Genomic DNA, 13665 nt, shown 5'->3' on the forward strand with positions numbered 1-13665 from the left:
CCGCAGCCGCAGGGAGGGGCGCGTCCCAGACGCCCTCGCCCGGCGACCCGGGTCGCCGTGTCTCCCGCTGCGGTGCCCGCAGCAGAACGCGCTCCCGAGACCTGTGCGGCGGCTCCAGGAGGCGTTTATAGCAAGGTATCGAAGGACTTTACCGACTTTTATCTCAGTAATAGCTCTGCCAGCCCGACATTCCCGGGTGCTCTCTGAGACAGGAGGGAGCAGTAGCTCAGGCCACCAAGGAAAACAAGGTGGGAACCAGACTGGTCCGTCCAGGGGACTGAGGAAGATTAGGGACTTGCTTTAGAATCCAGCAAGAAGGAGGGCGAGCTCTGCAGCGAGCACCATGGCGTGGCCGTGCATCACGCGCGCCTGCTGCATCGCCCGCTTCTGGAACCAGCTGGACAAGGCGGATATCGCCGTGCCGCTGGTTTTCACCAAGTACTCGGAGGCCACCGAGCACCCGGGTGCCCCGCCGTCGCACCAACAGCCGGCGCCCGCGCCCCCCTCGGCGCGCACGGTCGCCATAGAAACACAGCCGGCCCAGGGCGACGGGGATGCGGTTGCCCGGGCAACAGGGCCGGCGCCAGGGCCTAGCGGAGAACGAGAGTCTGGGGCCTCCTCTGGCCGGAGCGGACCCGGCCCAACCTCTGGCTCTGGCTCCGGCTCCACCTCCAGCGTAGGTCCCGCGGACTCGGTGATGCGGCAGGACTACCGCGCCTGGAAGGTGCAGCGGCCCGAGCCAAGCTGCCGGCCGCGCAGCGAATACCAGCCTTCGGACGCGCCCTTTGAGCGCGAGACCCAGTACCAGAAGGACTTCCGTGCCTGGCCGCTGCCGCGCCGCGGGGACCACCCGTGGATCCCCAAGCCCGTGCAGATCGCCACTTCTTCCCTGGCGGCAGCGCCTGCGCTCCGTGCCCCCCAGCGCCGACCGCAGAGCCAGGAGCGCTGGCCTGTGCCAGCGGCCGAGGCCTCGGAGCAGGAGGCAGCCCCTGGCGGAGCAGGTGTCCTTGCGGCTGGAAAAGCGTCCGGCGCAGATGAACGCGACACACGCAAGAAACCCGGGCCCGCCTGGATGGTGCGGCGCGCCGAGGTGTCGCAGAGCCAGGAGCGCTGGCTGGGGCAGGCCGCCGAGGCCCCGGAGCAGGAGGTGGCCCCTACCGGAGCAGGTGTCCTTGCAGCTGGAAAAGCGTCCGGTGCAGATGAACGCGACACTCGCAAGAAACCCGGGCCCGCCTGGATGGTGCGGCGCGCCGAGGTGTCGCAGAGCCAGGAGCGCTGGCTGGGGCAGGCCGCTGAAGCCCCGGAGCAGGAGGCTGCCCCTGGCGGAGCAGGTGTCCTTGCGGCTGGAAAAGCGTCCGGTGCCGATGAGCGCGACACTCGCAAGAAGCCCGGGCCGGCCTGGATGGTGCGGCGCGCCGAGGCGCTGGGGCAGGAGCAGACGCCGCTGCCCGCGGCCCAGGACCAGGTCCAGGCCACTGGCCCCGAGGCGGGCAGAGGGCGTGCGGCGGCCGACGCGCTCAACAGGCAAATCCGCGAGGAGGTGGCGAGTGCAGTGAGCAGCTCCTACAGGTGAGACGCGGTCCACAGCTCAGGCCTCGGGGCTGGTCATCCTTACCCTCTCCCATAGATTCCCGCATCGCAGGCATCCCTGGCCTCCGGCTCCCTTCCAGAACACACCCCCTCCTTCCCCCCACTCCTGGCCGACTGCTCTTTGACTCTTTTGTGAAAGCTGTTAGCCATCCCATCTTGCTGAAGTCTTTCACTAACCACTTCAGCCATCTTTTCCCCATCCCCGCCCCACCCCAAGTCGCTGCCTGCCCAACAGAGACCGTTGCAGTCTCTTCGCAGGCTTTGTGTCCATTCTGCCCCACCCAAGCCACCGGCTTCATTAGCCTGGGTGCTGCCCTTTGCTGGCTCAGCTGACACCAAAGAGTCTTGGTGCCTTCCTGCAGGGCAGATCCTCCCCCAAATAGAGTGATCTCTATCCCTTCCCCACCTCCCTAGCCTGGTTCACCCAACCCTTCCTTCTTCCCTCCTCCATCTCAGTCCTTGGCAGACACCCAAGCACCACACCCTTTTCAAGATTCCCTGCCAGACGCTTATAGAGCACCCTCCTCCTTCAGTCCCCTAGGGTTTGAAGGCAGATTGCTTACGCTTCTATTTGTGACACATTGGGCAAGTTTCTTAACCCTTCTTGGCCTCGGGTTCTTATCTGTAAGATGTGATGGATAACAGATTCTTCTCTTAGATTGTCTTCTCATGTACTGACTTAATATTAAATACTCAACTTATTTTTGAGCACCTATTATATGCTGAACACTGTGCTAGACATTTTGAAGATTAAATGAGATGATTCAGAAGAATTATGCCTGGCACATGGTAGGTAATTAGTACATCTTGGTTCCTTTCTGACCTCATTATTTTGATTTCCATGTCCAAGACACTTCCAGCCTTCTCCCTATGCCTTTCTTATTCACCAGATGTGGTTCTCATCCTGTTACCATCAAAAACCCCCTCTTCAGCACATGTAAATTCCCTTTAAATGAATGCCTTCAAACCCGAGCATATTCAATTCACTCTCTTTCTTTCTAGAATTCTCCCTCTGCTGCCGCCTCAGCCCTGCCAGTCTGCTTTCTCACCCTTTCTCCCTTTAATACATATTTCTGAATGCTTAGCTTTCAGTCCTGCCCTTATGCTTCTAACCAAAACAATTAGCTAACAGATTACTGTTGACTCTGAATACATGGCATTGGTCTTGGGGTCTCTGGGGAAGTAGAAGTTCCTGATGAGTGATTGAGCTAGAAGTGTGCAAAATGTGACTTATGGGGTCCTTCATGAATGCCACAGCCAGCGGCCTCCTTCCTGCAGAAGGGTGTGGACAGGAGGACTGCAGAGTTAGTGTCTTTTGCCAGGACCTTATATGTAGCCTCATCACACTGATGTCCCTCTGCAGTAAATATGACAGACACTCCCTCTTATGCTGAGGAGAGAACAGCATTGATAGACAAGGTCTTTTGTTAAGACCCCTCCCAGGTTTTGCCTCTGGAAAGCATTTCACAGTTAAAAGGGGAAGCTTATCAATTGGCCCCTATTCCTTCTTCTTGAATTCTACCTCCCACCTGGCATTTCTTTCTTTGTTTACCAGTATCATGATCATACTGGTCACCCAGGAGTACACCACTTCCTTTTAAAGCTCTGGGTCAGGCAAGGACACAGATCTTTTCTCTTGGCTCTAGCTATGAGAGAGTGGAATGTTCACAAAATCTTTATGCTGTTACCAAGGAGGATCTAAAAGAAAAGAAAGGAAATGAATAAGCAAGGGGACTACAAAAGCAAAGTCAAGATACAGTTTTATGACTCTGCCATGGCTTTCTTGTTTATAAGGCTCCACTTTGTTCCCTAAGAATGCTAAGGCTGGCCTAACATCAGTTTTCTGGACTGATCTTTTCATCATCATACTCCCAATCTACCACCCTGAGGCAGGTGGAAACTTACCACCTACCAGACAGAATCAACCTCTCTCACCTCAATACTGGAGTAGGAAACAGAAACCCACTCCAGTACTCTTGCCTGGAAAGTTCCATGGACAGAGGAGCCTGGCAGGCTACAATCCATGGGATCGCAAAGAGTGGGATGCGACTGAGCAACTGAGCATGAGCACCTCAATATAGTCAATACCAATCAAGAGAGATCCAGACTCTCAAATTTCATTTGATGATCCTACTCAGTTTCCAGGTTGGTAGGACTTGCTTTGTCCATCAGCGATTGGCCAGACAGTCAGGGTATAAACCACCCTTCATAGGGTGGTGGGGGGAGGCTCAAGAGGAAAGGGATATATGTATACTTATAGCTGATTCACGTTGTGTACAGAAGAAGCCAACTCAACATTGTAAAGCAATTATCCTCCAATTAATGATAAATTAAAAAAAAAAAAACACCCTTCAGACAATTCACTCCAAGTATTTTGGGATGTACCTTTGTTCTTATAGCCTCTTCCTCCTAAACAATACCCTAACTGTGCTGTAAGCTGTCATACTGCTAGTTAGAATTACATACATCCTGCAAGTGATTGGACTGAATAGGGGAACTATGTTCTTGCAGCTGTCAAGAATGGGTTTTCATAGCTATCAGAATTTCATCAACCTGTCCAGAAAAATCTCTGGGTACCTCAAAAAAACTTTTTTCTAATTTGAGTCTGCTGTAAAATTTAATTATGCATATGACTTTGGGGTCAGTAGTTCCATTTTGCTGTGTAATCAGAAGGGTTTGAAAGCATTAAGAGAATAAGTGTTGCTAAGAGACATCAATTTCTCTAATGGACAGTTTAAGCACATGACAAATTTGATGTGAAATTTAATATTATTTTTGTTCCAGAAGAAAAATTAATAATAGGGAAATGCACTTTGGGTAAAAGCAGATACGAAGAAATAAGATAATTAATTAAATGTACAATAAAGAAAAAAATGCCTGGAAATTATAGGCTTATCTGTAAACTTGATTTTTTTCCTCCTTATTCTCTCACATCCTTTTCCTTGCTAGGATTCTGAGGATCTCTTGAATTTAAGTATGCTGTGTATCTTACATCACCTTAAAAGCCAAACTGGGCTCCATTTTACCAATAATTTGGTTGCCAAATCCATTTCTTCTGTCACTCTACATAAATGATGGTAGTTCATACCATGGTGACTAGTTCATCTTATGGTCTTCACAAATGACATCAGTCATATAACATCACTGTGAGTAGTTTGCTTAACTAGAGAAAGGATACACAATCCATCAGCTTAATATATTGGTATGTAATATAAAATATATATTCATCCAGAGTCATATATCAATACAAGCTATTTAGTTTTCCCCTGCAGTATACAATCAGTAGTTAACATCAAATGTCCTTTGATGCTATGATTTTGAGAAATAGTCCCTGTTCAACAGTTCTAATTCATAGCTTATCCAGACTAACCAGGTATTTTTGCATTCAAGTGGTATCTGAGGTATCTTTAGAATTATTTGTAATCATGAAATTGATTTTCACTACATTCATATTACATAAGTGATATTATAAAAATTGAGAAACATGTCTTTATTTTCATTTTAATGTTAAGGATGATCTCACTGAGCAGCTATCTGTGACTTTAGACCTAGCATTCTCAATCAGAAAATAGATAAGTCATAGGAGGTGGTTAAAATTCCTCTCTCAGCCAACCCCATTGTCCCAGCCATTAGTTAAGAGTGATAGATGGGGTAGCAGGTGCTCCCCATAGAAATGTTAATAAGCAACTTTTCCTGGAAGAAATCAGCTGGGGCACCAGGAGGTAGAATTAATAAACCAGAGGTAAAATAGTACTTGAAAAATGAGAGGGATAACAAGTAAATCAGAAAGAAAAGGAGTCTTTACTATACCCACAGTTTTCCATAAAGGTTAGAGAAAGGTCCATCTGACATGGCTATGCTATTCAGAACTGCCCTGGGCTTCCCAGGTGGCTCAGTGGTAAAGAATCCGCCTGCAATTCAGGAGATGCAGGTTCGATCCCTGGATTGGGAAGATCTGCAGAAGAACACAGCAACCCACTCCAGTATTCTTGCCTGGGAAATCCCAGGGACAGAGGAGCCTGGTGGGCTACAGTCCATGGGGTCATAAGAGAGTTGGACACAACCAAGCGACTAAGCAGCAACAACACAGAACCGCCCTATACCTACAGGCAATTGCCTATTTCTCTAGTATCTTCCCGACTAAATCCCAGCAACTCTTCAAGGCCAATCTCAGATACTAGCTTTCAACAATGCCCTCCAGGTCCTGCCACGAGGGACTATTTTTTCTCTCACTTCCTTTTCATATTCTGTGCACTTCTCATTGTCTGCTTGATTGGAGGATACTTTTGTCTCTATCTGCCTCCTCTACCAGATAGGAACACTTAACGAGAAGTTGTTCATCTCTCACAGCTTAATATTGTGCCTAACGACCATATAGGTTTGTTGAATCTAGTGAACTTTTTAGAGTTTGGTGAAGAATTTATTCACTTACATATTGATTCATTTCACTCTGTTTCATTTAGCTGAATTAATTTTGGAAAATGACCACCAAGTCCCTGCTATGTATCAGACGGGAATCTCAGGACACCAAAAGGTGATAACCCTTATGTAAAGAAATTGTGTTTTCCTTAATCAAAATAAAGTGGGATTCCTACTCGGTTAGCACTAGAAGAAATGTTCAAATGGGGAAGGGCAGCAAACCTTAGAGACCTGATTCTAGGTGCGCCTTCACCAGGGCAGTGGTGGCCCTCGATCTGAGCTGTACAATGAAATCACTGGTGAACTTTAAAAATGCTGTTGCAAGGGCTTCCCTGGCAGTCCAGTGGTTAAGACTCCGTGCTTCCACTGTATGGGAGGCGGGGTGAGGGTTCGATCCCTGGTCGGCAACTAAGGTCCCTCATCCCCTGCAGCACAGCCAAAAAGAAATGCTGTTACATAACTGCCTTGCCAGATATTCTGATTTAATGGGTCTGGGGTATGACCTGTGCATGTGAGTCTTTTAAAACTGCCCCCGGATAATTCTCATGTGCAATTCAGGTTATACCCTCTTCCCTTAAGGCAGAGTTTCTCAAAATTTAGTTCACAAGAGAATCATCTGGAGAGCTTCCTAAAATGCAGATTCCTGGCCTTATCCTCAAACACGATGATTCAGCAGGTTTAAAATGGAGCCTAAGAATCTATATTTGAACAAGCACTCTAAGTAATTTTTAAAATATTTACTTATTTGGCTGTGTGGGGTCTTAGCTGCAGCATGCAGGGTCTTCATTGCAGTGCACAGGCATGTAGGATTTTAATTCTCTGCCCAGGGATCGAATCCACATCTCCTGCATTGCAAGGTGGATTCTTAACCATTGGATCACCAGGGAAGTCCTGCACTCTAGGTAATTTTGATGCAAGTAAACTTCAAGCTTTACTTGGGAAAACACTGCTTGGGAAGATTTGCTATCTTTAAGGTACTGTATTTTCCCATACACAAATATGGTATTTTTGCCATTTATTTGTATTTTTGTCCTTCGCTTACATTTTGTAATTTTCTCTGCAAAAGTCACACATGTACACACATACAGCTTCCCTGGTAGCTCAATAGTAAAGAATCTGTCTGCCAAGCAGTAAACTCAGATTTGATCCCTGGATCAGGAAGATCCCCTAGAGAAGGAAATGGCAACCCATTCCAGTATTCTTGCCTGGGAAATCCCATGGACAGAGGAGCCTGGCAAGCCACAGTCCATGGGGTCGCAAAAAAGTCAAACACAACTTAGCTACTAGACAACATACACACATACAAAATAGTTTTTAAGTTTTATTTTTCTATATTTAAGCCTCTAATAACATAATGGACTTAGCTTTATGTATGGAATAAAGTAGGGATCTAATTTTCCTTTTCCCATATGGAAAGTCATTTATTCCTATATACTTTTTTAAAGTTAGTTTCTGCATTAATATCCCCACTGATATCTCTTTATCACATAGGTTGCACATGCTTGAGTATTTCTGAGATCTCTGTTCTATTCCATTCATCTGAGCTAATACCATACTATCATTTTTTTCTGAGCTATTTAAAATTAGCTTTCTTGCTTTCAACATATATCTTATTACATTTTCTAATTTGTTGTTGCTCATATGTATTAATTTTTATATGTTCATATTATATTCAGCAACTTTTTACCACTCTCTAATTTTGTTTTTAGATTCTCTTGGGCCATCTGTGGAGATAATGTATACTTTTAGTAAATGCCAATTTATCATCTTCATTCTGATATTCGTGTATTTTTGTGTGTATGTATATTGCTACATTGGTGGGGATATCCAGTATAATTTTAATGGTAGATGACAGGCATCTTTGTCTGCGACAAATGGGAATGCTCCTAAAGTTTTTTCGTTAAGTATGAGGTTTGCTCTGTGTCTTTAGGAGACAGCATCATATCAGGCTAAGAAACTTGTCTTTATACTAATTTCTAGGGGTTTCAAAAACTATGGATTTGTATTGAATTTTATTAAATGATTTTTGGGGCCATCAACTGAGAAAGTCATATGGTTTTCATTTTTAGTCTGTTTATAGATTTTTCTGATGTTGAGCCATATTTTCATTCCTAGGATAAATCTTACTTAGATAAAAATGTATTTTGTGATGCTGAATTCTTTAGCTACTTTTTATTTGAAATGTTTGCACATATATTCATAGGTAAAATTATTCTAAAACTTTTTCCTTTTTTATATCACTCTGATGCAATATTTGGAATGTGGTTATATCTACACAATTAGACAGGCAGATTTTTCTCCTTATCAGTTATTGGAACAATGCTTATAACAAATGTTCCTCCTTAAATAGCTGATAAGAATCTCCTGTAAAGCTCTCTGTAATCATGTCTTTTTTAGTGAATAGACTATTTTTTTTACTATCAAGTTGATGTCTTTAATAGTGACTCATTTATTCAGCTTTTGTATTTCTTCTTGAGCCAATTTTTAGTAATTTATATTTTTCAAGGTAATGTGATCACTTTTTTATAATTTTTAAATTTATTGACATGAGTCCTCATAGCGTTATCTTGTGGATTTTATAGTCAACTCCACTTATCTGCAGTTAAATCCTCTCTCACACTTAATTGGTGCCTTCTCTCTTTTTTCATAATTGTTTTATTAAGGTTTGTTCACTTTTTTTCAGAGTCACATTTTGGTTTTGTAAATCATCTCCCTTTTTAGTAAGCTTTCCTCTTATTTTACTATTCCTTTACTTTTTATGCTGTGAGAGGTCATACTAGGAACAGTTTTATATCCCTGGCTAAGGAGTTTGGATTTTCTGTTTTAAAGAAATGAGTCACTGAAAGAATCTAGGCTCAGGAACTACATGATAGTTGAATATGATTTAAAGTTTATAAATGTCCCACCGGCTCGTGACCTGGGGAAGTGAGAGAAAGGGTGGCAAATAAGAAGCTATTGGAATAATCCAGAGAGAATGATAAAGCCTGGACTGTGGCTTTGGGATTTGAAATTTAAAGCATAGTACATATAGTTACTGAAAAACAGGTCTCAGTGATTAACTGAGATGCAAGGAAGAGGATAAATTCAAAATAAATTTTTCTGGTTTGCATAACTGATAACAGTCCTAGTCATTGGAACAGACTTTTATTTAGACTTCTATGATGAATGTAGAGAAGAAAAAGTCAGGAGTGGAAGTTGAGCTTATTTTTAGTATCTAGAATTTGAATTGTTTATGAGATATCTGACGAGAAGTTTCAAGGGGCAGCTGAATAAATGGATCTGAAGTGTAGTGAGAGTTCAGGGCTGTGATTTGAAACATCCTGTGGAAATGATTAAAGACATGGGAGGAGGTGAAATCAACCCTGGAAACGAAGTAGAGAGAATTAGCCATCAGAGAATGGAGCCCTGAGGGATACATGCATTGAGGGTACTGACAGCAGAAGGAATAACCATGAAAAAGGCAAACCATTGATCAGAAGGGAGGGAAGAGAAGTAGGAAAGAAATTAATCGTGGAAACCACATTGGACAGCTATCTCAGAAAAACCTTATGCCACCCTGGAAACTTTTACTGAGGATTTACTGTGTGCAAAGCATTTTTCTGGATCATTGGTTGACCTTGCACAGTTAGATATAATGTTACTGAGACTAACCCACAAAGAGGAGAGGAGAGGAGATAAGATACACACATTAATAGTTGATTGCTCTCCTAGAAAAAAAAAAAGGCATCTAATGGATCTGTGAGCTTTCAAAAAAGCAGTCAAGGCAGTGACAGTTCTAAATCTACAATCACAAAGAACCACTCAGTGTCCCAGATATAAAACTCAAATAATCCAACAGTGTCCACTAAAACTAAAGAGAGCCATCTCTGTGATCAATGCAGCTTTGGTTTTTCAGATTGTCAGTTGTAGACACATAGACAAGTGTGCTGCTAATTCTCTGCCAAATGAAGAAAACTGAAAATGGACCTTGACCAGCAAACTAAAAATTCTCTTGCTGTTCACTAAAAATGCTAGTTTTCACCATTAGAAATAATAATAATGGTTAATCAAGTGTCTCCCATGTGCCTGGCAGGCTGCTAGAAACTTTGGATGCATTTTCTGCTGTAATCTATGTAGCAGCTCTGCAGAAATGGTTCTGTTACTTCCCTGTTAGAGCTCAGGACCCACGAGTCCTCTGGTCTATCTTTAAGTGATGAAACTTGAAGGCACAGACTTTGTCCAACACTTTGTCTACACAGAGCATGTCTCCTCCACAGTCATATTAACTTGTATTGTCTCAAATCATCTTCACTCCAGCAAATATTGATTAGTGTCTTCTCTGTATCTGGTTAATTCCTAGGAAGACAAAGTAGTCCTTGCTCTTGGAAGGCTTATGTTTATTAGGCAGATACAGGTGTGCTGAAAAGTTATCAGTGCCCTAACAAAAGTCTATGGAGGGTTTGGTGGGGCACAGAGGAGACAGGGTTAAATCTACTTGATTTGAGGGTTATCAAGGGAAAGGGTTCAGTAGAGAAGTGACTGGTAGGCCGAATCTTCAAAGATGACTAGGCATTCAATGGGGAAGGGATCCGTCTGAGTAAAAGTACAGAAGAGAAACTGTCAGCCAGTAGAGCTTAGAGTGTTCTTGCCTGGAGAATCCCAGGGATGGGGGAGCCTGGTGGGCTGCCGTCTGTGGGGTCGCACAGAGTCTGACACGACTGAAGTGACTTAGCAGCAGCAGTAGCAGAGCTTAGAGGTCTCATTGGATGAGAATAGAATGGTGAGAAATAGACCAGGTAGGCAAGCTAGACCAGCTCCTTTATCCTACAAGCAAATGAAGAAGCAGGATTGGGTTTTGGATATTAGCAAAGGTGACTTTGGTAGCAGTGGGAAGGATGGATTGGAGGGAATTAGACCAGGAGCATAGAGTCCAGAAAGGAAGCTGGAGTCTAGGTAAGAGATGAAGAAGGCCTCCAGCCAGGAAAGGATGTAAACAAGCGCTGATGGTACCAAATAACACGAGACGATGGCTAAGTGAACGTCGACAGAAAGTGAAAGGGAAGAGTCTGGGATGTTTCCTTTGGATGCCTTGGATGTCTGGGGAAACAGTCGTGTACTCAGCTAGATAGCATAGGTTTGGATAAGTCAAATTTGAGATGTCTTTGGAAGGATTGCATGGAGGTATTCAATAGAAAATGAAAATGGAAACCCACACTGCTGGAAAGGGGTGTAAACTGCTACAGTCACCTTATAAAACTCTTTAGCATTTTCTATTCAAATCAAACATATGTTTGCTCTATGACCCAGCAATTGCACAGTAGGCACCTGACAGAAATAAGTGCAGAAGACTTGTACAAGAATGTGTATAGCAGCTTTTTTTAATAATAGCTAAAAAGTAAAACTAACCCAAATGCAGCTCCTTACTTTCCACATCTCTCTTTCCACTCCTTACTAGTATCATTCCACACCACATTACTCAGCTCTGAGTTGTGCAGTCAAAAACCTTTCTAGACATTGCCAAAAGCCCTCTGTGTATGCCAGAATTGATTTGGTTGAAAGCCACCTGAAAAGAAAATTACCACAATACTCAATAATATGGATAGATCTCAAAGACACAATGATAAGTGAAAGAAACCAGACAGAAGTGTACTTACTGAATGATTCCATTTATATAAAATTCCATTTATATAAAATTACAAAGCAGGCAAAGCAGGCAAAGATCACCGATGGTGATCGGTGTCAGAACAGTGACAATCTCTGGGAGTGGGGTGGAGAATTGGCCAAGATGTTGGAAATGCTATATATCTTGCTCTGGGTAGTGGTTGTGTGGGTCCATACACACGAACTAGAGTTTCTCTGGCAGCTCAGTGGTAACGACTGCAGGAGATGAGGGTTTGATCCCTGGGTCGGGAAGATCCACTGAAGAAGGAAATGGCAACCCACTCCAGTGATCTTGACTGGGAAATTTCATGGACAGAGGAGCCTGATAGGCAAGAGTTCAGGGAGTCGCAAGAGTCCGATACTGAGCGACCAAACAACAACAACAACATACATCCGAACCATTAAGATTTATGGACTTTCTTTATTTTGCTTGTTATACCTCAATAAAAAATGAGAAACAAATTACAAACTAAATATATGGAAATACAAATTTGATGCTCAGGAGAAAAGACATAACAGAAAAGAAATATCTGGATATCAAGCTGTCAGTGAGGATCAAGCACGTGGGGGTCAGAGTGGGTGGGAAGAAAGGGGGTGAGAAGAAGAACATGCTGCAGCCAGAGCCCAGCAGCCCCGACATCTCAGGGACAAGCAGAAGAGTCAGTCAAGGAAGGCGTGCACGTGTCTGTGTTGTTCTCATCTGAGACCGAGAGCATGGCCACCATGGTCCTACAAAAGCTACCTGCACAAGCTACCTGCACACGCATAGCATAGTAGTGTTCTTGTCCATCCTTCTGATCCATCACAGTCCATTGTCGGTGTGTATTTCCTTTCAAACTGAATGAAGAGGCTTTGTAGCAATGAGCCTGATATAATTCTTTCAGTGGGAAAATAGGGCCCAAGCCCCAAACCGCAAAACCCACCCTGAGTTCCTTTCACTGTGTTGTTGCCTGTGGTCACTGTCTATTTCCTGCAATGACATCAAAAAGCTGGCCCATGTTGTGGAATATCTTAGAGTGGCCCTTAAGAATTGTTCCTCATTAAACCATAATAGTGGGAGAAAAACAGTCAGTGGCAGAAAGCAAAAAAAGCAGATTGTTCAAGACATAACCGAGTCTCAACCTCATTTACTGAGCACACAATGCCTTACTGATTTAACATACCTTTTAATTTAGACTTTATCATGACCTTTTAAGGTAAACCTTTCTCTCTTAAAAGATGAAGGATAGAGTTAGAGCCGTCTGGGGGCTGAGGTCACTGACCACCAGTCAGTAGCTGAGCTGGTTCAGGAGCCTGGCTCTCCTCATTCCAGCCTCCAGCTGTGTCTTTCTTGTGCAGACTAAGCAGCCCTCTGCCTTGTTCCCACAGTTCCACATGCCATTCCTGGGAGGGCAGCTGTCTGTCCCCCAGTTTCCACTCTCCTAAGCCTATACTCTCTTCCTTCACCATCTTCTGCAGTGGCAGAAGGACAAGTGGTTTCACGCCTCCTTGTCCTGGGCTCCCCATGGATGCTCTTCCCTTCCAGGGCAAGGGCTCAGCAGCTTAGCCTCTGGTCAAGGATTCCCAGGCTCTGATATATCTGGAGCAGTCAGCACTTTTTCCCACTGCTCTCTTCGCACACCTGATGCTTTTTCCTGCAGATTCTCAGTTCTGGTTGAACATTAAAATCTCAGGGACCCCAGGGAGTGATATAGCCGGATCACCAGCTGAGCTGACCCTTGACAAGCTCCACACATAACCACTGCTGGATTTTGCTCACAATTTTCTGTCCCATCCACCTTCCATCTTCTTTCTAAATCCTTCTATCCTTCAGGGCTTTTAGTTCATGGTGAAAGAGGCTTATACTATAAAAGCAGGGAATTAGGTTGGATTTATTTGATCGTAATATCATCATTATAATAATATAGTGGGCTTAATATCATTTTTATTCCAAGTTCAGTGCAGCATCTTAAGAGCATGCAGGGGCTGGGGCTATGGGCTATGAGGATTCAAGGTGCAGAGCACATGCAAATGGAT

At 44.3% G+C, this 13665-nt stretch overlaps 1 protein-coding gene across 1 annotated transcript in view; it reads left to right on the forward strand.

The window, feature by feature from the left end:
* Positions 1-343: 343 nt before the first annotated feature.
* Positions 344-13665, forward strand: part of MAP6 (microtubule-associated protein 6) — an 86576-nt gene continuing 73254 nt past the window's right edge. Inside the window, exons 1-2 of the mRNA XM_010847560.1 lie at positions 344-961; positions 1289-1569. Of these exons, the coding sequence (XP_010845862.1) occupies positions 344-961; positions 1289-1569 (899 nt within the window). The remainder of the gene's footprint in view (positions 962-1288; positions 1570-13665) is intronic.

The sequence above is a fragment of the Bison bison genome, unplaced genomic scaffold (assembly GCF_000754665.1).
Source record: "Bison bison bison isolate TAMUID 2011002044 unplaced genomic scaffold, Bison_UMD1.0 scf7180017864251, whole genome shotgun sequence".
In the NCBI taxonomy this organism is placed as follows: Eukaryota; Metazoa; Chordata; class Mammalia; order Artiodactyla; family Bovidae; genus Bison; species Bison bison.